A 23,623-nucleotide genomic window follows, 5' to 3' on the forward strand; every position below is an offset into this window, starting at 1 on the left:
CACTTGGAGGTGACAGGCTGCAAATCCCACCTGGGATTTGGTCACAGCCCGGCTTATGGCTGCTGTGCACTGTGGTCTCTGAGCATTGGTGACAACAGCCATGGAAATCATTTGTTGAAATGCCATTTAAGGATATAGTCTGTGGTTCTTAGCTAATAAATAAAACAATTACCATCATCCGTTATAATTAGGCCATGTGATTGGACATAAATCCTTTAGACATGTGCCCTTCTTTTTAAGGCTAATATTTGCAGACAAAGATTCAACTCATGGTGTATTTTTAATCTCCACTTAATAAAATACCATGTTATTTGACTCATTGTGGTTTTTCTTTCCTCCTAGCTTGTTTATGAATTTTTCTTAAGATTTTTAGAGTCTCCAGATTTCCAACCTAATATAGCGAAGAAATATATTGATCAGAAGTTTGTATTGCAGGTAAGGTGCAAGTTAGCTGAAACTACAAACGCTGTAATCTACCATTAGAGAGAATACCGCATCACTGAGTGTCTTTTTCTTCTTGAAGCTTTTAGAGCTCTTTGACAGTGAAGATCCTCGCGAGAGAGATTTTCTTAAAACTACCCTTCACCGAATCTATGGAAAATTCTTAGGCTTAAGAGCTTACATCAGAAAACAGATAAATAATATATTTTATAGGTAAGTCAGTGTGGGGGTGACATTTCCCTTTTGCATGTGACGCTCCTGTTCACAGTCGATGTCCCACCTCGTCGTTGGCTGTAGCAAAGTGGCTGGGCAGCAGGAGTGGCCGTTGCTGAGCAGCGGGCTCGTCGTGGGCAGGTGGGCCCCGTCTACACCTCCGCCTCTGCGCTGGGCAGGGCCGCCTTCCCTCTGTGCCTGCTTCCGCCCGCCCCCCGCTCACACCCGGTGTTTGTTCCGGCTTTTACCGGCAGGCCCGGTCACCCTGAACGTGGTTCCTTCTGTGTGGATGAATCGCTCCATCCAGAGCCAGCGGTTTCCTCGCACCTGTGTGGTGCTCGTTCGTCCCCGCTGAGTCTCAGTGAAAGAAGGAAGGAGTGAGGAGTGAAGTGGGGAATCTTTGGCGACTCCCGCCGTGCACTGCTGGAAGCAGTGGCTGAGGAAGCGCGGTGTTCAGCGGTCGCAGCCTCCCCAGGCCTGCAGGACCACAGAGGCCTGGCTCTGTTTTAGTGGGGAGGACCCCGCCCCAGGGCTCCTGGAGGAATGTTCTGACAGTCCAGCTCAGTGTTCAGCCTGACCCCGTGACCCCTCGCACAGCCTCCCTGTCGCCACCCCTCTGAGTCGCAGAGTCTTAACGCCCCTCCATCCGCCGGCTCCTATGCCGACACGCTCCTTGGACGAGCGGGTGTAGGTCCTGGGCGAGCCCTCGGGTGCCCCTCAGGCTCCGGGCTCCTTCCACACCAGGGCCTCGCAGCCTCGCTTGATCCTCCGGGAACGTTCTCACGTTCCCTTCCACCAGCCCTTCTCCTCACCCTCCCAGGCTTCCGGAGACATCCCTGCGCCAGGGAGGCTCGCAGCTTGGCGGACGGTCCGGCCTCCTGGGATGGCAGGCATTGAGCCAGCGCTTATCTCACAGCCCCAGCCCCAGCTTCCTACCTGGCTTCTGGGGGCTCCAGGTGAACGTTGATGGATGAAACCGTCAGCGTGGTTTCTTCTCTGTCCCTGGAACGCTCACTGCACGAGCAGTTGACTCCATGAGTTTTTAGGGGACAGCTTACCCCACGTGCCCCTCACTCCAGGGTGCCGCAGGCAGTGATGAGCCCTGGCGGTGACGGGCGGCCAGCCCCTGCTGTCCCTCGCCCTGCCTGCCTGCGGTCGCGAGGTCCAGCGCCCTCCTTATCTTCGCACGTGATGTGGCCTTTGGGTGTCAGAACCTCCAGCTTGGCGTGTGGCTTCCCTTCAAACTCCCTCCAAGCTCCCCACAGCCCGTTTATATGATGGAGCCCAGGCTGGACACACTGGCTTAGGTGGTGGCATCGTGTTTCCTAAATGTTATATTCCTATTTTGTTTTTCTTGGTGTCGTGTTTCCTTTTTAACAAGACTGTTCCTTGGCCGACGTACTTATCTATCAAAACGTAGCATGCACTATTTAATCAACAGCCGACGGGTAGGATTTCAGTTCCAGTCTTTTAGGCTAAAATGGAAGCTCTGCCTGAAGGTTTCTTCCCTGCTCACGTAGGTTCTGTGCAGAATCACCAGTCAGTGCCTGCCTCATACCTTAAGGAACCCTGACTTAGTAACTGAACTACCTAACTAGGCTGTTGTTCAGAAGTTACAGAGTGCAGCTCGACTCTCGCTGAGCACTCAGTGCTGGAGTGTGTGGTGTCCTCGTTTTGTTTTCAGGAGTCTTTCCTGTAAAAACCGTTCCTGATGCGTCCAATCAGGAGGAAGCAGGTCCTGTGGATCCCACAGCCGGCCTGACTCTCCACCTTCAGCACCGCCCCCTCCTCATTCCATGTGAGAAAAATTGCAGACGATCTCGAGAGCTATATTCCGCTCATCAGCGTTCCACGGGGTGTAGCTGCGGCTGGTTAGACAGTATTTCAGGCGTGTTTGGTTGACCTTCCTGAAAGTGTTCGTGTGAGGTTCCTACTTACTTCTGTGGGTTCTCACTCTAGTCAGCATCTTCACAGGTGAGTTAAGCGCAGCTCTGGGTGAGGGATCATGCCTGCTTGGCAAACAGCGGAGCCTGAAGGTTGGGTGGCAGGTGGAGCCCGGGCTTCAGTTCTCTCTGCTGCCGAACAAACCCCCGCGGCTTGGGAGCTTAAATCAGCGTTTGCCATTGCTCTCATTCTGTGGCCTGCCCGGGCGGGGCTCCGTGAACGTGAGCGGGCGGCCCCGGGGCCGAGTTCTGCAGTGGCTGCCTGTGCTCCGGGGCCTGGTGCGCACCGGCCTCATCCCTTTGTACCGATCAGAGCCACTTAGGGAATTGAGGACAGCCCAGCTTCAAGGGGGAGTGACTTCCACCTCTGCGTGGGAGGTACAGAACACGTCCTCCAGGAGGGAGAGGAACAGATGGCGTCCATTTTGGAGACTGTCCTTCACAGGCAGGTTCCAGCTCAGTTTTGGGAGAGTCCTAGTTCCTTTTGGCTGAAAGAGGGAGGCATACTGTAGCCTGCTCTGCATGGGCCCTTAGGGCTTCCCTCCTGTTTTGCACCCCACTTTCTTGTTTCCCTCTGGAAAAGGGAGAAGGGGAACTACACTTAACATTCTCTTTCCTATACCTACTCCAAATCTACAAAATAATCAGGAATGAAGAATTTACCGATGAGAATATAGCAATGTTGATCTAGGAAAACAAAATGGCTTTTGGCTAAAGGCTGCCCTTATTTAAACGTTAGTACTGCTGGAGACAGATCACAAGTGGCGCCCGGGGGCTCGGTCACCTCCACATGCCGAGCACCCAGGCTTCAGGAGCCTCGCCCACCTGCTGCCTGCACAGCCCTCCAGGTGTAAACAGAGGAAGAGGGACTGAAGTTGGCTGGTTGCACTATTACTTTGTACATCTAAACTGTTTTAAGTATTTCAAATAAAACAGGTGAAGTGAAGGGAGCCTCAGGTGGAGTTTCACAAACAAACTAAAGCACCTCGCCGTGTAGATGCCCAGGGAGGCTGGGGCTCCCATGAGGCCGGCTTCCCACCTCAGGGCAGGGGCAGTGGCGGGGCCGACGTGTCTGAGGCTGACACGGGTGCCCCACGTGCAGCGCAGCCTGTCCCCTGCTGCCCTTGATCTGACCAGCCGGGCTGCCGGGGTCCATCACGGGTACTTTCCCGCCTCGGCTCCGTGCTGTGGCCACATTTGTTTCCGTGTCACTGTGTTTTGCTGCTCAGTGGTTCTGACCCCGGTCCCTGTGGTCTCAACTCCGATCTGTCTAAGCTGGTGTCCGAGCCTCCGTGTGCCTGCCTTGCCCGCCCGTCGCCCACCTTTGTTCTAGCCAAACGGGCTCTCTCCTCGCTCCATGCCCCCCCCTTTGAAAGATCTGTCAAAAACCCAGAGACGTTAGACCCGCTCCTCAGGAGTACATCACACTTTGTGGGCGTTTGACCTGTTCTGGACCTTAAGGTCACTCTTCCGTTTGTTTCAAACAGGGCCAATGAAAAATATTAATCATCGCAAACCCTTATTTTTGGCCTAGAGCTGGCTCTAAACTAGTAGTTTTTGTCTGATAGGCAGGAACCTTTCTCAGACCCCAGACGCCTCTCGCTTCAGGCGGAATTCGCTGTGTGTTGGTTTAGCCTGACGCCAGGTGAGCCAGGCTGTGGGGCAGGAGCAGATTGTTTCTGAGGAGTCCTTGGAGAGCGAAGATGCTTTCCTGCTTCCTGTCCCTGTTCCCTCTCCCTGGGCCCAGTTTATTCAGCAGTCGTGTTTCAAGCACCGGTCAGATGCCAGGCTCGGCCCTATAGCACCAGGGGCGACACGGTAATGCTAAGTCGTCGTCCCCATCCTCAGGCTGGCACAGGGCGCAGGAGCTGCTGGGAGCCCCAGGGAGCATGCGCGGGGGCCCCGAGGGAGTGCTTTCTTGGGGCAGGTGAGTCGGGCTACTCAGATGGGGGTTTCAGAAGATGGCACTTGAAGGAGCATAGGGAAAGTGTGAGGTGTCAGTGAGGAAGTAGGGGAGACGACCCCAGTGGCGAGGAAGTAACTTGTACCCTTTGCAGAGACTGTGCTAAATATTGGAGGCTTTAAAATTGAGTAAGATGTCAACTTAGGTTGAAATGCAGCAAAAAATAAAATGGATTAAGCGATGGATGGAGAGATGTATATGTGATAAAGCAAACAGCAAGTTGTTCGCTGTCAAATCTGGGCGGTTGAAATACAGGTGATCACTGTTAACATCTTTTCACTTTATGTTTGAAACTTTCAAAATGAAACGTTAGGGAGAAATTTGAGCAAGCCCATGCCCTCTGCCCTCCAAGTGTCTGCATGTCCAGGCTTTGCGGAGTCTCTCTGGTAACACTTAGCAGAGCCCCCGGAACGGTTTTCACAAATAGATTTGCTTATTGTTGCCTGGCTACGTGGTTTTCTTCCTAAAAGCATTGTTTTCTTATTCAGAAGATTTTAGTCTTTTCCAGCCGTTATTTCAGTGTCTAATTCTAAATGACAAATTGCTTTTTCTAGATTTATTTATGAAACAGAGCATCACAATGGCATAGCAGAATTACTGGAAATACTGGGAAGGTAAGTTGTCTCTTTGTTATCGGTAGCGAAAGGCCTTAGATGGGATTTATGCCGAAATGATCCAGTTCATTGCATTCCACAGCCCCCTCCCCAAGGCAAGGCAATTTAAACCGTTCTCTAAAAGGACGTAAAGAAGGCTCACTTAATGGCCGGGGCTGGTGAGCTCTTGGATCAGAACTAAATGACACTAAATGACAAACCTCTCCCATCCCTATGGTTCCAAACGTAGATTCTGTTTCATGTACCTCAGGAGCATCACTATGGGAACACAATTTCAATTATTTCCTCAAGAGCAGTGTTAAAAATAGCTACATTAAGAAGGTTTATATTTGACACTTAGAAGAAAAATAGGTCATTTATTATACATTTGGGGTATCGAGTAAATGCTAATGTGTTGCTTTGATTTTATAAATTTTTCATATGTATACTTATAAAATAATTAACATTTCAAAATTTCATCGTCTTAATCCAGGTAGAGTTCTTGCTTGCTATCCTTTTTTTTTTTTTTTTTTTTTTTTAAATCAATGACCTGTAGGTTTTCTGTCAGACCTCCTGACTCACTGATTCCCCAGACAGAGTTCCTCAGGGTTCCACGGCTGAATAAGCTTGGAAGTGCTTCTTCCCCAGCACCTTACTTGGGGATTCAGTGTATGTTAGCAGCTAAAGGTTTTGAGGAGTCCTGCGGGGAAGAAACTGTACTCGTGCCTCATCTAGTGATTCCCAGAACTATCTGAACACAGTAAGCTTTTCAAAGGAACACTGTTGTCATCTGGTAGATCTATGGTCCAGCCCTTCTGAAAACAACTCTCCTCGCTGTTTCAGATATAACGTAAAACAAATGACGGTCCTCGTGGAGAACTCTACACTGACACATTCCCGGGATTCTCTCTCCCAGCAGGGTGTAGTGAGTGCTTGGGTGGGTGCCCCGTACTAGCTGTCCGGCCTTACTTAACCACTCTCGCCTCCCGTTTCCTTATCTATAAAATGGCAATATACTCATATTCACGTCTGAGGTTGTTGCAAGGCTGGGGTGAACTGAGTAAAGTGTCCAGAGAGCCTGCCACACCGCACGCAAGGGCCTCAGAGGTCCTCTCCTGTCCCCTCATTTGAACGCACACACCATCCCGGAGGCCACTTCAGGTTAACCCTGCCTGCAGCTCCCGTGTGCCCCAGGCTCATGAAAGAGGGACCAATTTAGAAATCGCTTGAACTGCTTCTAGAGGGACCAATTTAGAAATCACTTGAACTGCTTCTACAGCTCGCAGGAACTTCTACCTCGTTATAAAGCCAAATAGATAAAATACTTGACGTCACAAACAAAAGCTTCAGCTTGGAGGTTGAGAGCAGGGGACCCCCTTTCCTTGCGGAAGGGAACAGCTTTCTCGTTGATTTTGAAACAACGCCAGTTTGCGCACTCAGACCCTGTTCTGCCAGCACTCGCGTGAGGCAGGGTCTCTCTGGGAAAGTGTGAATTCCTGAAGATGGTGAAGGCCGGAGGAAGGTGCCGGAGTTCCACCCGAGCTGCTACCCGGTCTTCATGCCCTGCCTGAGGAAGGAGGTTTTGCCCCCGGAGACCCCTGCTCTTCTGGGTAGCTCCCTGTACACTCAGAATTTTTAAATTGTCCTGTAGTTACAAGATAAAAGTGACTGTGCTTCCCTGAAGGTGTTTAATGATCTTTTAATTTCTGCTACTCTCCTCCCTCCTTTTATCCGGCACACATGGTTGGCTTGCTGGTTTTCATGCTGAAAACAAAAACTGAAAGATTATGTTTTTCAATCTGGAACTTGTAAATATTCAAACTTTGGATAAATTCTGTTTTCACAGTATAATTAATGGATTTGCCTTACCACTGAAAGAAGAGCACAAGATTTTCTTATTGAAGGTGTTATTACCTTTGCACAAAGTGAAGTCTCTGAGCGTCTACCATCCTCAGGTAAGGGCTCCTCCGTGATGTTGGTGGGCCCGGAGCTCGTCCGTCTCTGCTTGGACATCAGTGAACTCGGGATATTGAGCCCCAGCCTCTAACTGGGAGTGTTTTGTCTCTTATATCACAGTGTTGACTTGGGTGTCAGGGTGCTGGTGATGAGCGAAAGGATAAGGGAGTAAAGAGAGATTGCTTTTGAGAAAATCAGAAAAACCTCAGGAAAGGAGAATTTCAAAATTGGTTGTAAACACTGAGAAGGGAGTGGCTCACGCGATGAAGGGGTCAAGGAAGACCTCTCCGGAAGGCTTCCTGTGGTGGGATTGAAACCTAGCACCTCAAAGACAACGCCTCTGTGTCCACGGCCAGTAAAATGGCTTAAGAAAAAGTGGTTTGGGGACTTCCTGGCGGTCCAGTGGTTAGGGCTCCGTGCTTCCACTGCAGGGGGCATGGGTTCAATCCCTGGTCAGGGAGCTGAGATCCTGCATGCTGTGCGGCGTGGCCAAAAAAAAAAAAAAAAAAAAAGGTGTAGATAAAAAAAAAAAAAAAAAAAAAAGTATATATTTCAAAAAAGAAAGAAAGAAAAGGGTTTTTTTTAAAAAAAAAAAAACTGTGGGGTTTTTATAACTTTGAAAACTGAAAACCTGATCCAGAAGTGGTTTCTAACTGGTTGGTCAGCTGCATTTCCCCAGGAAGTCTACGTTTTCCTTCACTCTTACTATTCCAAGTTCCGTGCAGGCAGAATGTAAGCTACACTGACTGCAGCGCAGAAGGTTCTGGGGAGACACCCGCCGTCAGTGTGGGTGCAGGGTGGGTGGGCCCCACGTCTGGGTCCAAGGACCAGGAACCCCCATTCTGCGGGACCTCCCTCGGGGAGTTTGCCTCATGGCATCAGAAGGTATATCCTTAGATGATTCTAATGACACTGGCTTCCTGGGAAATCTTTTACTTAGAGTTTTTTCCTCTGATTCCTATTGACTGGTAATATCTTTACATCCAGCCAGTTTGTTATCTTGTTAGTTGTTCTGTATTAGAAATTAATAGTTTAGGAATTTAAGATGGAAACAGATTTTAATTTGCTTTTTCCCAGCAGTTAGATTACTTGTCCATTACAGTCTCCAAAAAGGGCACCAGAAAACTCCCACCAAACCTGGCCTGGCTTGTCAATGTTGGTCTAAAAGACTGTCTCCTGGTTTATTTTAGCTTTCTGATGTTCCTTTTGCAGTTGATCTGTGTTGCACACTGATCCTGGGGTCCCTCCCTCAGAGCCCGTCCCAGAGCCTCCGGCGGGGCCACTGGACAGAGCCTGTGTCCACCCAGGAGAAGGGCTGTGGGGGACATTGCGGGCAGGGGACAGCGCTGATCACATCCGGCCCTGTCTCCCCACAGGAAGATATCTAACGGTGATACAGCATTTCCATGTTAAAATGGAATATTAATACTTTTTCTCCTCTTACTGTAGCTGGCATACTGTGTAGTGCAGTTTTTAGAAAAGGACAGCACCCTCACTGAACCGGTAAGTACACCCTCTCTGGTGAGGGCCTTGTGATACAGTGTGTGTGTCTTAAGTGTCAGTATCGCAGTCTGGCTGCTTCACCAAGACAGCTTCTTCATCTTCACAAACTGATTTCATTCCTGTGTTACAAGTTTTCAAACTGTAGTGATTTTAATTACAAGTTCCCTTGTCGAAGTGATTGTTCATGTGAGAAGATGGCCGTCTTCTCCCTCATTGCATTTTACTCTGAACGGCATCCTTCTAAGTCATGTGCGGTGTAATACCCCCACGTCGCTTGGTTTAACAGCATAGGTCACTGACTTCAGTCAGAGGAATTGTAGCAAGGATTCAACATGCTTGTACTAAAGAGATTGTACTGTCTTGAAAATTCTTTTCAAGTTATAGTGTCACTATTTTATGGTCACTGGATCATAAATGAACGTTAGATTGCTACTGGTCAGTGTTTAGATTTCTAAGTTTCTTGGCATTTTATCTTTATTAAAAATAAAAAGGCTATTGTAGCCAAGATTCACTAAGTCCGGTGTGTCAGGTGCCAGTTGAAGCATTTGAATACACTTTTTTATCAGCTTTATTGAGATGTAATTCACATGCCATACAGCTCACCCACTTAAAATGTATGATTCATACGGTAGACCTAGGTTTTATATTTCTTGTGGACCCAATCAGGAATTAGAATATAGCCTAGAATATAGTCCTCTACACATAATATATCCTTAGAAAATACTTAGTAGTAATTTGATAATTATTAGCATCATGATTTAAATTAGTAGATATAGTACAGGAACAAATTTTGTTCTGTATGTGACCCGCTTTTCATATGATGGTATACAATTACTTTTGTTTACTTCTCACCAACCATCTTGCACCTTTGCAATTTGGAGCTTTAGTCCTCCGCATTTGGTGTTTCTTCCTGTTCCAGGACAAAAATCAGAAAAATCAAAGGTATTTGTTTAATAACTTGCTGTACTTAAAAAATGTATGATTCAATGGTTTTTGATATATTAGGTTATTACTTTTTCAACTGTGGTAAAGTATACTATATAACAAAACTTGCTATTGTAAGTGTACGGTTCAGTGGCATTCATTACATTCATACTGTTGTGCACCTGTCGCCACTGTTTCTAAAACTTTATCATTGCCCCAAACAGAAACTCTGTCTTCACTAAATAGTAACTCCCCACTTACCCTCCCCCCCTCCCCCTGCTAACCTCGAGTCTACTTTCTGTGAATTTGACTGCTCTAGATACCTTACATAAGTGGAATCATACAGGATTTGTCCTTCTGTAACTGGCTTATTTCACTCAGCGTAATTTGCTCAAGGTTCACCTACCTTGTTGCGTGTGCCAGAAATTCATTCCTTGTTGTGGCTGAATAGTATTCCATTGTACGGCTAGACCACATTTTGTTTATTCATTTATCTAGCAATGGAAATTCGGGTGTTTTCCACATTTTGGCTGTTGTGAATAATACTACTATGAACATGTGTGTGCAAATCCCTGCTTTCAGTCACTTTGGGTATATACCCAGTAGCGGGATTGCTGAATCATATGGTGATTCTGTGTGGTTAGCGTTTTGAGGAAATGCCATACCATTTTCCACAGTAGCTGCACCATTTTGCATTCCCATCAGCGGTGCACAAGGCTTCCAGTTAATCCACATCCTCGCCAACACTTGTTATTTTCCATTCTTTTTTATTGTAACCATCCTAGTGAGTGTTTTTTGATGTGCATTTCCCCAATGACTAGTGACCTTGGGCATCTTTACACACGTGTGTTGGCCATTTGTGTTTCTTCTTTGGAGAAATATCTTTAAATTCATTGCCCATTTTTTAACTGGGTTGTTTTTACTATTGAGTAACAAAGCAAGAAGTATTAGATGCTAGTTTAAACATTTGAACACTCTTTTAAAAGTCACTATTGGACCAGAAAAGGTAAATATTGTAATTCCTGAGTCTTTCCTGTCCCTTTAGTGGTCTTTCACAGGTGTCTTGTGAAATTTTAATTTTTATAGTTAAAAAAAATAGAGATTCTTAATACTGTATTCTTGAATTAAACTGCTTCTGATCTCTCCTTTCTTTTTAAGATTTTAAATTCTATGTGTAGCCTCCCCCATCGCACCCCAAAATTCAGGAAAAGCCCCTGGTCACATCCCTCAGATGCTGCCTGTGGAGGTGACGGAGGCTGCCCTGCTCTGCAGCCCCTTTCAGAGTGACCCATCCCTGTACCCCATCCCTGGGGTCTCCTCGCACCTCTGCCTCAACTCTGTCCAACATTCTGGAAGCCCCCAAGAAAATGTACCAAATCTTATCAGACTTCAGTATCACACAAAGTATTTACTCCAACTTAGGGTGAGGATGTGTTATTTTATCCTCCTGCTAAACTGAAGACATGTTCAGATAGGGAAAGAAAAATGAGATGGCACTGATAATTTAAAAAGCCCTCTTTAATATTTTTCTTCATTGGTGACACATCCTTATTCCTATCTGTGTTTGATGGTCTTCTCCAAACTAAAGTACCATGTGAAGAAATCCTAACACATACCCTGCCCTTTTCCTTCTTCAAAAATAAGGAGAGAAAGAGTGTGCAGTTTTCTGCGATGATTTTTCTTGGTGCATGTTTCTCATACTCTCTAGTGGCTAAAGAATTCACCGAATGTTACCCCACATTTCTCACGGCCTAAGGGTCCCCCCCCCCCGAGCCCACTCCCTGCAGGTCCCGGTCCCCCGGCCCCATCTGTCAGAGCCTGGTCCTAATCCTGCTCCAGCAAGACTCAGCGTGCGCATCCCACCCTCTACTGTCTTCCACCTGAAAGTAATGTGAAAACTGATAAAGTTTATAAATTCCCACTAATAACGCTAATACAGCCTCACAGGAGTGAGGGCTTTTAACTGCACTTGGCTGCAAGAAGGCAGGAGACGATGTGCTGGCTTCGGTGGGGTCCTTCCATCTTAAATGGTAGATAGAAAACTCTGACTCGGCACGAGCACAAGGCTACCTCAAGCCCCCTACGCCCAGTCCCCAATATTTCCACCCAGAACCACTTCATCTCTTGATCTCCTGCAGCAGAGGTAACATAATTGCACTCTGGATTACAGAAGGCAGATGAATTTTCTGCACATTAAAAATGCTCAGAGCCTCGCCTCAGTAAATTCCTTCCTTTGAAACTTCGTGTATTATGACAACACAAAGCCCATTTTGTCTTACTTCAGCGTCGAAAGCACATAGGTAATTAGATGAAGGTGTAAACTCTCGTGAAGGTGCTGGGAAGGGCAGTCGGCATACGTGTGCGTCTCATGGTCCTGCACCTGTGGCACCCCGAAGTCTGTGTGTGTCCAGGCTCAGGAATTTTTAAAGTCTGATCCGTTTAAAAGACGTTTGTTGCTCCTGTCTGTAACCTGTAACTAATATTTTTATTTGTAAACTTTGTACAGTGCCCAAGGGCTTTCTGGGCAGGCCGAACACTTTTCCACCCACCTGTCTCTTGAGGCTGATTGAGTTTTACTCTGTGGCCTTTTTCCCTGGTGTTGCAGGACAGGAGAGGGGCTCCTTGGGACGCCAGGCTCGCCTGCCTTCCCTAGCCACCCCCTCCCCCCCGCCCCGGCAGCAGGCCGCCCATTGGGTTTCCCCAGGAAAGCTCAATCCTGAAGTGCGCCCAGCAGCAAGCAGCCATTGTTGGCTCAGAGTAGCATTCCCCGAGCGGACTCCCACTCTGCAAAACGCAGGCACCCTCGGAAGCAGCTGAAACGTTGGGTATTGGTCATACGTCATTCCAAATAGTGCGAAAAGTAAGTCCAGCATATACCTCTGATTCCAGAAATAATACCTTTTCCAGAGACATCGAACAGCTAAATCAATTGTGTCCTGTAGTTCACAGCTTAATGTATTTCTCCTAATAAAATTCCATTTGCCAAATGACAAGGAATGGTGGATTTGTGACATGATTTGCATCTGCTGTGTTCTTAAAAGTGATGCCAATACACAGAGTATAGTAGGTACCCAAACATCTGGTAAATGGTTTTGAGCAAAAAATAGGAAAATCATTAAATGATGCATTTTAAAAAATAATCTCTATTTCTTTTAATTAATTAATTTATTTTTTGGCTGCGTTGGGTCTTTGTTGCTGCTCGTGGGCTTTCTCTAGTCACGCTGAGCGGAGGCTACTCTGCGTTGCGGTGCGCAGGCTTCTCGTGGCGGTGGCTTCTCTTGTTGCAGAGCACAGGCTCTAGGCGCGTGGACTTCAGTAGTTGCAGCGCGCGGGCTCAGTAGTTGTGGCTCGCGGGCTCTAGAGCGCAGGCTCAGTAGCTGTGGCGCACGGGCTTAGCTGCTCCGCGGCATGTGGGATCTTCCCGGACCAGGGCTCGAACCCGTGTCTCCTGCTTTGGCAGGCGGATTCTTAACCACTGCGCCACCAGGGAAGTCCAATAATCTCTCTTTAAAGACAGTTGTGTCATAAATTTTTACGTCAGACTTCAAAACTGGGAGCACTTTTAAAGTAAATTTTGGAGTTTTATAAAGTGTAAAAATATAAAAGATAATCCAGGAGCCTGAAGGTCAAAAGCATCAAATAGAATCATTCCTAAATGAATGTTGTTGAAAAGCCCCTTGTTTTTAACCGCGGTGAGGACTCACAGGCTGGCCTGTGAGCACAGCTGGCATGATCTGCAGAGCCAGAAATGACTAGTGAATGGAAACCACCACCAATCCGAAAGCGTGAGCACTTGCAGTGATGTTCACAGCAGTCCTGAGGCCGGGGGCCGGGATGACGGGTCCAGAAATCGCTGTGATAAGGCTAAACAACTGCTTTAAGTAGCAGGTTGCAGTTGCACAGTCAGGTGTGCAAGTACGTGGACGTGCTCTACATATGCGAACGTCAGTGTTTTGGATCACTGTACTGTTTTAGGCAGCTAAACTCTCAGGGGTGTCGTTAATCTGCACCCCAAATCTGACATTTGGGGTGAAGAACCTTTACTGGTAGGAAATTTGAGAACTGCAGGAACACGGTAACAGAACGGTTGCCCGGCAGAAGCTGCCTGTCTGGTGGGCAGGGAACACAGTGCCCAGCACTCACCAACCGGGAGGCTGCCGCCGCCCGACTGGACGTGCCTCGCAGGGAGCGGCTTGCTCCGGGTGGGGCCCCAGCCAAGGCCAGGCTGCCGCCCATTCGCTGCGGCCAGCAACTTCTCCGGCACTTGCGTGGGTCTAGTAATAAAGTCTTCTCAGCAGCCCCAGGGCGAGGGTCTTCGTGCCCCCAGACTTTGATGAGGGCTGTGGGGCACCGAGGGGTGGGCACCAGCCCGTGGCCACACACAGGGGGCTTGCTAACATCAGTGCTTGACATCTCTCTTTCCGATGTGTTTTAGCATGACTGAAAACACTGTGTACACACACTATGTATGTATGTTTGTGTACAAATATATATGAACAGTTAATTTGAGAGAGAAACCGATTGTGCCTCTGTGTATATGTCTCCACACTAAGCTATAATATATGTGAATTCACATGCTCTGTGTTTCTTCACTGGTCTTGTTCTCTCTGAACTCTCCTACCTGCCTCTTTTTTTTTTTTTTTTTTTTTTAAGGATCTGACTCTTACTGAGATGGTAGTTAATCAGAGTGGTTCACATAAATTAAAACTGTGATTCTGAAGTATATAAAATTAGACCTACCTCTCTAATTATAAAAAACCTACATTCTGATTTACTGAATCACTGTTCCTTCTACAAGGAAAAAAGCACCACCTCATCTTGTGGCTTTGCAGAGGGGACACCTTACTGAAGAAACAGAGGGCGTCACACTGTGTGTTGTCTCTTCCGTAGGTGGTGATGGCACTTCTCAAGTACTGGCCAAAGACTCACAGCCCAAAAGAAGTCATGTTCCTAAATGAACTAGAAGAGATTCTAGACGTCATTGAACCATCAGAGTTTGTGAAGATCATGGAGCCTCTCTTCCGGCAGTTAGCCAAGTGTGTCTCCAGTCCCCACTTTCAGGTATGCGGCCCGGAGACGGTGGGCTCGTGTCACTTCCCTTTGGAGCCGGTAGGTCGCGGTGTGTAGCTGGTCATGTTTTGCTTCTCGGGTAATTTGAAGGTAATATTCAAGCTTTTGCTTCAGTGAATTCAGAGTAAGATCCTGAGGCTTCAGCTCTACAAAATACACTCTAGCACCTCGTCCCCCCTTGTCACTGAAAACGTGTTTCTCCATAAGAGTAATTAAAGACAGCTTCTCTGTAAACGACCTCTGGCTCTCTGTTCACTGGGTTCCCAAACGCACACAACCTTATTCTCCACAACTTGAGTGATCGATGCTCACGGAGAAGATAAAACTGTTTAGCTTTGCGTTCCCTCCCTCCATAAGCTCTTCATTTCTGACATATACGAGTTTGTGTCCCTTTACCCTTTAAAAAGCAGTAATGGTTCTGATTTTTGTACCTTCCACACTCCTGTGTGAGAGGTGCCTCGGTCATGCCACTTCCCACTTTTCCTGATTTCCTCCTCACACCTTCCAAGCCCCTTTCAAAGGTCATCATCCCCAGTGGCTTTTCCAGCCTGTCTGCCTCCTTTTAACATATTGGGGACCCCATCCTTTTGTATCGTTGAGACGGTATTTGTTGTGAACTCATCGTGAACAGGGTAGAAATCTAGGCACAATGGGAGCAAAACCTCACAGTCACCAGGGAGTCGACAGCCCAGCGGGAGAGGGGAGACGTGTCCGCACAGCCCCAGGTGACATCCATGTCTGCGTTGCCGGCGGTTTCAGAACTGGCCGCCTCGGTGGCCTCCGCCCCTCCCGTGTTCCCTTGCTGCCCTCCCTGCTGTCATCTCACATCCCCTCCCTCAAGTGCCTCTGCAGGGACAGGCTCCGCCACCACCCATTTTAAGCGGAAGCCACGTTTCCGCACACACGCCAGCACTCCCTCCCGTCCCCTGCTGCTGTTCGCCACATGACTTAACACTTCTAGTAAGTCAGACAATTCGCCCATCGTTTGTTTACCCCCATAGAACGTAAGCTCCACGAAAGCAAGGATTTCTGCCTCACCTGGTTCACTGCAGAGTCCTCAGTGCCAGACGGCACTGCCCGTGGTGTAGACGCGTAGTAGATGGGCGGTGGGTGGCTGACGGATAGGTAAAATGAACTCGTTTGACTTGTCTCCTCGGCATCTAGCCCATGTCTAGCAGAAATGTTCATTGAACTCATGAAAAAATGAGTGACAGTGATCTTGACAGACAGGAAACCATCTGCCTCTGTGTTGAAGGCTCTTCAGGATTACAGTCTGTAGAGTATTTTAATTCGTAGAAATAATAATTTTCCAATCCAGTATAATTCATTTTGCTATTTACATATGTAATAGAACACTTTGATCATCAAACAGCAGTCATGCCCTCCGTCTTTCAGGTGGCAGAGCGAGCGCTGTATTACTGGAATAACGAGTACATCATGAGTCTCATCAGTGACAATGCAGCAAAGATTCTGCCCATCATGTTTCCATCCTTGTACCGCAACTCAAAGACCCACTGGAACAAGTAAGAGAGAGCTGGCTGCCGTCAGAAATGGCCATTTTTTAATTTTGCATATTTTGCTGATACTTCAATCATGACTGAATCCAAGTCTATCAGTTAAAAAACAAGATGCTGACCTCTTTGTGGGCTGTGTCTTGGCCTTCCGTTCACGTCCTTATCCCCGTGCCGAGCCCACGTAGGGCGTATTGCCTCACTCCCCACCCCCCATCTCATCCCGGGTGGAGTCGGGAGCAGCATCTTCCGGGCCGCCTCTTAAGTTCCCTCCGGAACAGTTAAAGATTGTCACAACCTCAGGGCTCAGTCCCTGCAGGGGCACAGTGGCCACCCCACACGCGGGGGCCCCAGAGCCCTGCTGGCACTCACCCTGGGGAGCCAGAGAGAAGAGCAGGTAACCTAAACACCACTAGGAATCTTGACACCTGCCCCTGCTTCTCTCCTTTGTTCTCTCACTTGATGAGGGTGAACAGACTGAGTTACTCAGCGGTCATCTCCCGAGACCTTAGCAGTCAGTATGGATGCCGTGTCATCCATGTCATTGTCTCTGCTGAACTGGTACTTGTGAAATGTGGGCCACTGAAATGGGCTGATAAGTTGGGAGAGGAAATAGTCTGTGGTGGAGGAGGGAAGGGAGACAGATCAAAAGAGATGAAGCATTCTGAGTTTCAACACGAAGCTTTCGTTACAGGACGATACATGGCTTGATATACAACGCGCTGAAACTCTTCATGGAGATGAACCAAAAACTATTTGATGACTGCACCCAGCAGTTTAAAGCAGAGAAACTGAAGTAAGTTGCTCCTTTCAGAAGTTATTCTTTCAAGGATTTTTTTTTCCTTAATCCTAAACAAACCTCTTCCGTTAGTTTGACCTAAAAAGTTACTCTTCACTTTAAAGCAAAATCAGCCCTTTTGTACTTGAAAAGCAAATTAAAACTTTGTTATGATAACTTATTTTCAAAGAAAACATGTTTAAAGTTAGCTATTCTCTGGGAATTCCGTGGCAGTCCAGTGGTTAGGACTCAGCACTTTCACTGCAGTGGCCCCAGGTTCAATCCCTGGTCGGAGAACTAAGACCCTGCAAGCCACACAGTGCAGCCAGGAAGAAAAAAAAAAAAATGTTAGCTGTTCTCTCCGTTACACTACTAGTTTAATCATTGCAGAAAGTGCATGTATAGTCACGAATTTAACTTTCAGGGTCTTTGCTTTTCTCAGGGGACACTTAAAGGCAATAATGTGTAGTAATTTTTCATATTTGTCAGGCAGGAATTTGAACTGTATCCTGTAAGGTTTATATGAAAGAGCAGGAATCTTCATCCAGCATAGCTTTATTCTAATTTGTTGATCTCCATAAATTCGGGTGTTCTCTGGAATCTAGTGCCAGAGTCCCTCACAAAATCAGGTCCCTGCTCTCATGCTGTGAGGACTGCAGAACCCACATCTGTCCGGGGACAGGCTAGAACAGGGGTCCCCAACCCCGGTTAGGAACCAGGCCGCACAGCAGGAGGTGAGCAGAGGGCGAGAGGAGCTTCCTCTGCCACTCCCCATTGCTCCCCACCGCTCCCCACCACTCCCTGCCGCTCCCAGCGGCTCCCCATCTCTCCCCACTGCTCCCCACCGCTCCCCATCACTCCCCATCGCTCCCCACCGCTCCCCACCACTCCCCGCCGCTCCCCATCTCTCCCCACTGCTCCCCATCGCTCCCCGCTGCTCCCCATCTCTCCCCATTGCTCCCTGCCACTCCCCATCGCTCCCCACCACTCCCCATCTCTCCCCACCACTCACCACCGCTCCCCATCTCTCCCCACCACTCCCCACCACTCCCTGCCACTCCCCATCTCTCCCCATCGCTCCCCACCGCTCCCTATCGCTCCCCACCGCTCCCAATCGCTCACATTCCCAGCTGAACCATCCCCCCCCGACCCCCAAGTCCATGGGAAAATTGTCTTCCACGAATCCGGCCCCTGGCGCCAAAGATGTTGGGGACCGCTGGGCTAGATGACTCTGTCCCTAGGCTGTGCTCGTAACAGTATGATAATTAATTATCAAAATCACGTCTTCAGAGTCAGGTGTGGACTGTGAGCAGATCTGATTCTTTGTCACTTGGAGCCGAGGTAGATAGACTTTGAATGAATGTAATTCAAATTACAGTACATATATAACAAAAAGTGCCACGTTCTTTCCTTAGACAGTATGTGTTTACCTATGTGCAAGGCCCTGTTACGGGTTCTGGCAACACAGCAGTGAATAAAACAAACAAAAACCTTTGCCCTTACGGAGTTTACATTCTGGGTGGTGTGGAAAGAGAAAGACAGCAAAATACAAATGAGTAAGACATAGTGTGTGAGGGACAATGACAGATGAAGCAGGAAGGGGCACAGGGAACCGGCTGTGGGCTCTTTAAGTCTTCAGGCTGCCCGGCCCATTCCTGCCTCAGCTGAACGCAGTGTTCAGGTGTGAAATATGTGAACATCGGGGCTTTTCTAACGGCACATCCTCTTTCATGGAACATCACATTTCTGAAAGGGACCTTAAAGATCATGTAGCACATTTACTAGATTAAGAAAAAAAGCGTTGGTCCCATGGTAAGTAATGTACTGAAGGCCATACGCCTTGTTGGTGCGGATCTACAGGCTGTGCCTCTGTAAGGACGTCTTCACCTGGTTCCTTCACACGAAGGTGTGGTCTCACTTTTCATGGGTACGTAAGCTTCTCACCAAAATCATACATGTCCTGTGATGAAGCGACAAAACAAGGGGAAGGAAGGAGACATAGATGTGCTTGTGCAAGTGTTTCTAAGAGCTTAAATTCTTAGACATGTTAAAATGTTGGTGTATTTATATTTTTAACTCTTTTCCTCTAAGCCCAGTTTCTTTTTTTTTCCCATTATGTACCTTGTGGTCACCACTGTGACGTACGTGGAATAATACCAGACAGTGACAAAGGGGAATAGGTGTTGTGTTGCTGGCCACGTTCCCCCTTAACGTTTTCTCTCTTGAATTTGATTCTTTTCTCTAACACCAATGACATTTTACTATTTTTCAGAGAGAAGCTAAAAATGAAAGAACGAGAAGAAGCGTGGGTTAAAATAGAAAACCTAGCCAAAGCAAACCCCCAGGTACTAAAAAAGAGAGTAACATGAAAACGTCTAGGGTGTAACTTGAATGTTTTTATGAGATAGGAGTGTGGATTCATCGTGAGAGGGGAGGGAAATCAATTTCACTAACACTGTATATGAGAATATCTGTAATAAAAATACTTTTCAACTTTGTACAAGTACTTATTTTGCCCCACAAAGGTTTTTACCACAGAATTGACATTTTTTTTATTATTATGCTTTTAAAATAAGATATGAACCTTATGAATATACTGTGGTAAAAAGAAAGTCAGGATACAAGCTCTGTTTTGGGCCAAGATTGTAATTTGCTTTCTCAAATGTCATAGATGCTGTAGTTCAAACAATATTTTCCTTTCTTTTTAATATCAAATTAATTCTAAAGGAAAAGAAATTAGATTTGAAATAGATTAAGTATGAAGTCCATGTCCTCTTTCCTAAAATGAGTTTTCTGCAGGCTGAGCCTTTCTTGTTAAAAGTTGACCGACTTCCGTCATCTTAGCCGCTAATCCTTTCTCCCATCCCAGCACGCCCTGGCAGGTGGGCGCCAATGACGTGTCTTCTGGAACTGCAAGCACTGAAGCAGTGTCCCCCGATGCATTACCTCGGGCTGACCCCCGGGGGCTGGGGGTTGGAGCCCTGTCCCGACAGACGTTCTTTCTGATGCTATGTGCCTGTCCGATTATCACTGAAAATCATTTGCCACACTAAGGATTCTCAGGCTGTCCTTAGCTCCCCAGAAAAGATTTTACCTTCTGAGGAAAGCTGCTCGGCTACCCCTAAAATCCTTAAACGTTCAATACAGTGAACCAGATTACAAGCTATCTATTTATTTTCTTTGGTGAGAGGTATGCATAAATCATTATTATCTCAGTTGCTATGTGGGTTTTCAATCTCTCTGATGTTTAATAAAAAGTGATACATGAATACAGAGTTAAAAGTATGTACTTTACCTATATAACAACATACTGGCTTGTATTCCCTCTGATAAAACTATGATCAAGACACAAACCATAGGAAAATTGAATGACATCCTTAAGTGTATGTCCTTGATGCCACCTGAAACAAGTAACTGGCGTTTTTCTAACCATTTTTATTCCATGCTCTTACACAGAAATGCTATTTTATGTGAAAATAGCATGTGAAACTGTGTAGTAGCTAATTTAGGTAGATAGCTATGGGTATGTACTTCTTTTTTTTTTTTTTTTTTTTTGCGGTACGCGGGCCTCTCACTGTTGTGGCCTCTCCGGTTGCGGAGCACAGGCTCCAGACACGCAGGCTCAGCGGCCATGGCTCACGGGCCCAGCCGCTCCGCGGCATGTGGGATCTTCCCGGAACGGGGCACGAACCCGCGTCCCCCGCATCCGCAGGCGGACTCTCAACCACTGCGCCACCAGGGAAGCCCCTGGGTATGTACTTTTAAGAATAGAATTTATGTTGAACGTGAGGTTAAAATACTGACTGACGTTTGTTGTAAGACACAGTAAAAGCATACGTCTGGGGCAGTGTGGGTGGATGGACCCTGCCCGACGGGGCCCAGGCCGTCTTGCTTTGTCCAGACGGCCCCGTGCCGAGGGCAGACGGGTCCCAATCAGGGTCGTCAAGGACCCCGTCACACACACCCTTGAGATCAACACCCTTGAAAAACGTGTAAAGTATATACAGATCAGAGGGTCTGATTTTATTTATTTTACCTGGAAAATAGGAATAATCTCATAGAAAATCTCATAAAGCCTTACATTACAAACGAAGAGCTGGCTGTGATTGTATTAGCAAAGGTGGCCTGGTTTCACTGCTGTGCTGTAACAGATGTTCCTTCTAAAATATATATTGTCCTCATTTCTCTTTTTCTGAACTTTTCCTAAGTGTTCTTACATCACATTTTTATTCCTTTGGCTGCTCTGTTTTAAAATGTCTCGGGCAACAGCCTGAGTGCGGTGGGCTTTGCCTGCGCTCACCCCTGCATTGTGCTGTGGCGCTCTGACCTGAGCGCCGTCCTGCTCGCGTCTGCGTGTGAAAACCGTCTGTGACCACACCCCAGCAGGTCCTGTCCGCATGCTCCAGTCCACCGAGCAGTGTCTGAAACGGAAAGTACTTCGTGGGCTAATGTCTCCAAGTGGAAATGAGGGCCTTGGTACCCGCTGTTCACTCTCTCTCGAGTCCTTTCTAAATTGTAGTCGTTGCTTGCCATTTACAACAGCAGCAAAAAGTAAATCGTGTTGTGGGTAATACAGCTTGCGTGCCACTTCCGTAACGAAAACACGTAGGTGGGTTTTTGAAGCCCGATTCCCCATCTCAAATCTGCCGTTTTGAGAAATGATTTAATAGCTTCCTTATTTTAGGTGGGTTCCCAATCCCTCACTCTGTTCACTGGCGTGTACCTACAAGTCTTCCTGATGCTGACCCTTGTGTTTTCACAGGCTAAGTCTTTTCGTCTGCTTGGAGATGTGAAAGCAGGTCCCCGTGTAGGCCGGTTGGGATTTGGAAAGCTGTGGTCCTTCAGGATTTGGGTTGTGTCTGTTTTAGCAGTTGTGGCGGTATAATTTTTTCATGTGATTAAAAAATGTGATTTAATTTTTTTATTTAATGTTTAATGTGATTTAATTTTTTTAAAGTGAAGATTTTAATAGTGAAGATTTCTAACGTAGTGAAGATTTCTAACATAAATATGCTTTTCCTAGTCCACCAAAAGAGGCCATATAACAGTTTTACTCCTGTCTCCCTTTTGTGGGGATCATGTGAAATGAAGACAAGGCACTTCTGTGAATTTTAAGTGTGGCTCTGGCTCAGTGTTTCTGCCCCTTTGCAATGACAAGACGAGGCCATAGGAGGCCCGGGGCACAGAGTCTGGTTGCCTGCCTTTCCTTTGGGAGATGAGCCTCTCTGGGGAAATGTGCCTTCCTTATTTCACCTGTCAAGAACTTCAGCTTCGGGAAGGTTTTTATTCCTAGTGAGAATCCTCTGCCCCCGAGCCTGCTAGTGACATCGATTTCCTATATGCATTTTGTAGCATCCTTGTGCGTACTTTTCCTTGCCCTGAGCCCCAGCAGGGCCTCGGAGCCCGCACTGCTCTAGGCACGGCCGCTGGCAGGGTCCGTGTAGAGCGCTGGTGTCCTCTTGGTGTGGCCGAAGCTGAAGATCCCCGCACCACCGCCCGAGCACTGCAGTGTCTCTGTTCTGCCTGCCCCGCCCAGCTGAGCCCCAGGGGGCAAGGCGCCGTGCAGACCCCAGCTCCCTGCTCCCAGCAGGTCACCACCTCTCTGGGCAGATGGGTGCCAGCTGCGTGTCCCAAATGCGCTTTCCCAGGATACAAAAATGAGAATGAGACACGACCCCAGGTGTCAAGGAGGGGAGCCAGGATGGAAGCAAAGAGAATCCAGTCCGGGCGGTCGGATGATAGCACACGCTGGGGGTTGTGCTGGCGATGCTGGCGAGAGGCCTGGTCGCGCCTTTAGAGACACGTAAAGGAAGGCTGGAGGGTAGGGTGGCCACGGCGAGGCGTCCCCACGGCACCAGGACCTTAGCCCCCAAGAGTGCTGGGCGCCCTGGAGGGGGCTCAAGGCAGGGGAAGGGGCGACTGGGAAACCGAGCTGCTCATAGACGGAGCATCACTCATGGGGGAGGGTGGGTGTGATCTGTGTCAGGGACAAAGCTGGAGAGGGGTCAGGACCCGTGGATTTTATGCCCCAAACAGTGTGCAGGTGTCACAGTGTCATCCAGAGCTAGTAGCCTCGGCAGGCTTGCGCTCAGGAAGCTCTTCCGGACACTCGGGGGCTCCTGGGGAAACGTGGAGATGCCGCTGCTGGACGGGGCTGACGGGGGGTCGGCAGGCATAGCGCGCCGCGGGGGCCTGGGTGCCCATTGGGTGGAGGAAACAGAGCCAAGGGTGTGGCTCCCGCGAGGAAGCGGCGCGTTTCCCAGGGTGGTGGAGAGGCTGGGCCAGGCAGCCACGGGGGCCGGTGGGGGGATCGGGGGGGGCGCGGGCGAGGGGCAGCGAGACCCTCGGGGCGTGAGTACAGACTGTGAGTACAGACTGGGAAGACAGTACAGACTGTCTTCCCAGCAGTGACAGAGGAGCGGGGGGCGGCCGGCACCACAGGCAGGGTGGGGCAGCTTCAGGGATGACCGTGGCCCCCGCGTGGCCACAGAGCGGTCACCCACAGCCTGGTGCCCGGCGTCCCGTCGGAGAGGCGAGGCCCAGAGCCGCGGGGGTGAGCCGAGGGGTCGGGGGCAGGAGGGGCTGCTGAGAGCTGAGCGGCCCTCTTGGTCGCTCGCCCACGTGGCAGGAGGGAGGTGGTGGGCCAGGCGGGGGCGTAGGGGTGGGTGCCGGGTCCCCAGCCCAGGCAGAGGGGCTCGCTGTGGCCAGGAGGGCACGAGCCGGGCACA

General features: G+C 48.4%; 1 protein-coding gene across 6 annotated transcripts in view; it reads left to right on the forward strand.

The window, feature by feature from the left end:
- PPP2R5C (protein phosphatase 2 regulatory subunit B'gamma) overlaps positions 1 to 23,623 on the forward strand; it is a 133,636-nt gene that overhangs the window by 101,554 nt on the left and 8,459 nt on the right. For 4 of the 6 annotated variants that reach the window (XM_029239337.1, XM_029239332.1, XM_029239336.1 and 1 more), the window contains 9 exons: positions 343 to 435; positions 524 to 654; positions 5,115 to 5,174; positions 7,000 to 7,108; positions 8,559 to 8,612; positions 14,427 to 14,597; positions 16,002 to 16,129; positions 16,812 to 16,913; positions 19,168 to 19,240. In XM_029239337.1, coding sequence (XP_029095170.1) covers positions 343 to 435; positions 524 to 654; positions 5,115 to 5,174; positions 7,000 to 7,108; positions 8,559 to 8,612; positions 14,427 to 14,597; positions 16,002 to 16,129; positions 16,812 to 16,913; positions 19,168 to 19,240 — 921 coding nt within the window. Of the gene's footprint in view, positions 1 to 342; positions 436 to 523; positions 655 to 5,114; positions 5,175 to 6,999; positions 7,109 to 8,558; positions 8,613 to 14,426; positions 14,598 to 16,001; positions 16,130 to 16,811; positions 16,914 to 19,167; positions 19,241 to 19,764; positions 23,175 to 23,623 lie in introns of those variants that run through there. The other 2 variants (XM_029239335.1, XM_029239333.1) reach the window with 2 other exon arrangements.

This window comes from Monodon monoceros, unplaced genomic scaffold (genome assembly GCF_005190385.1).
Source record: "Monodon monoceros isolate NGI ecotype Baffin Bay Population unplaced genomic scaffold, NGI_Narwhal_1 Super_Scaffold_21, whole genome shotgun sequence".
Classification (NCBI taxonomy): Eukaryota; Metazoa; Chordata; class Mammalia; order Artiodactyla; family Monodontidae; genus Monodon; species Monodon monoceros.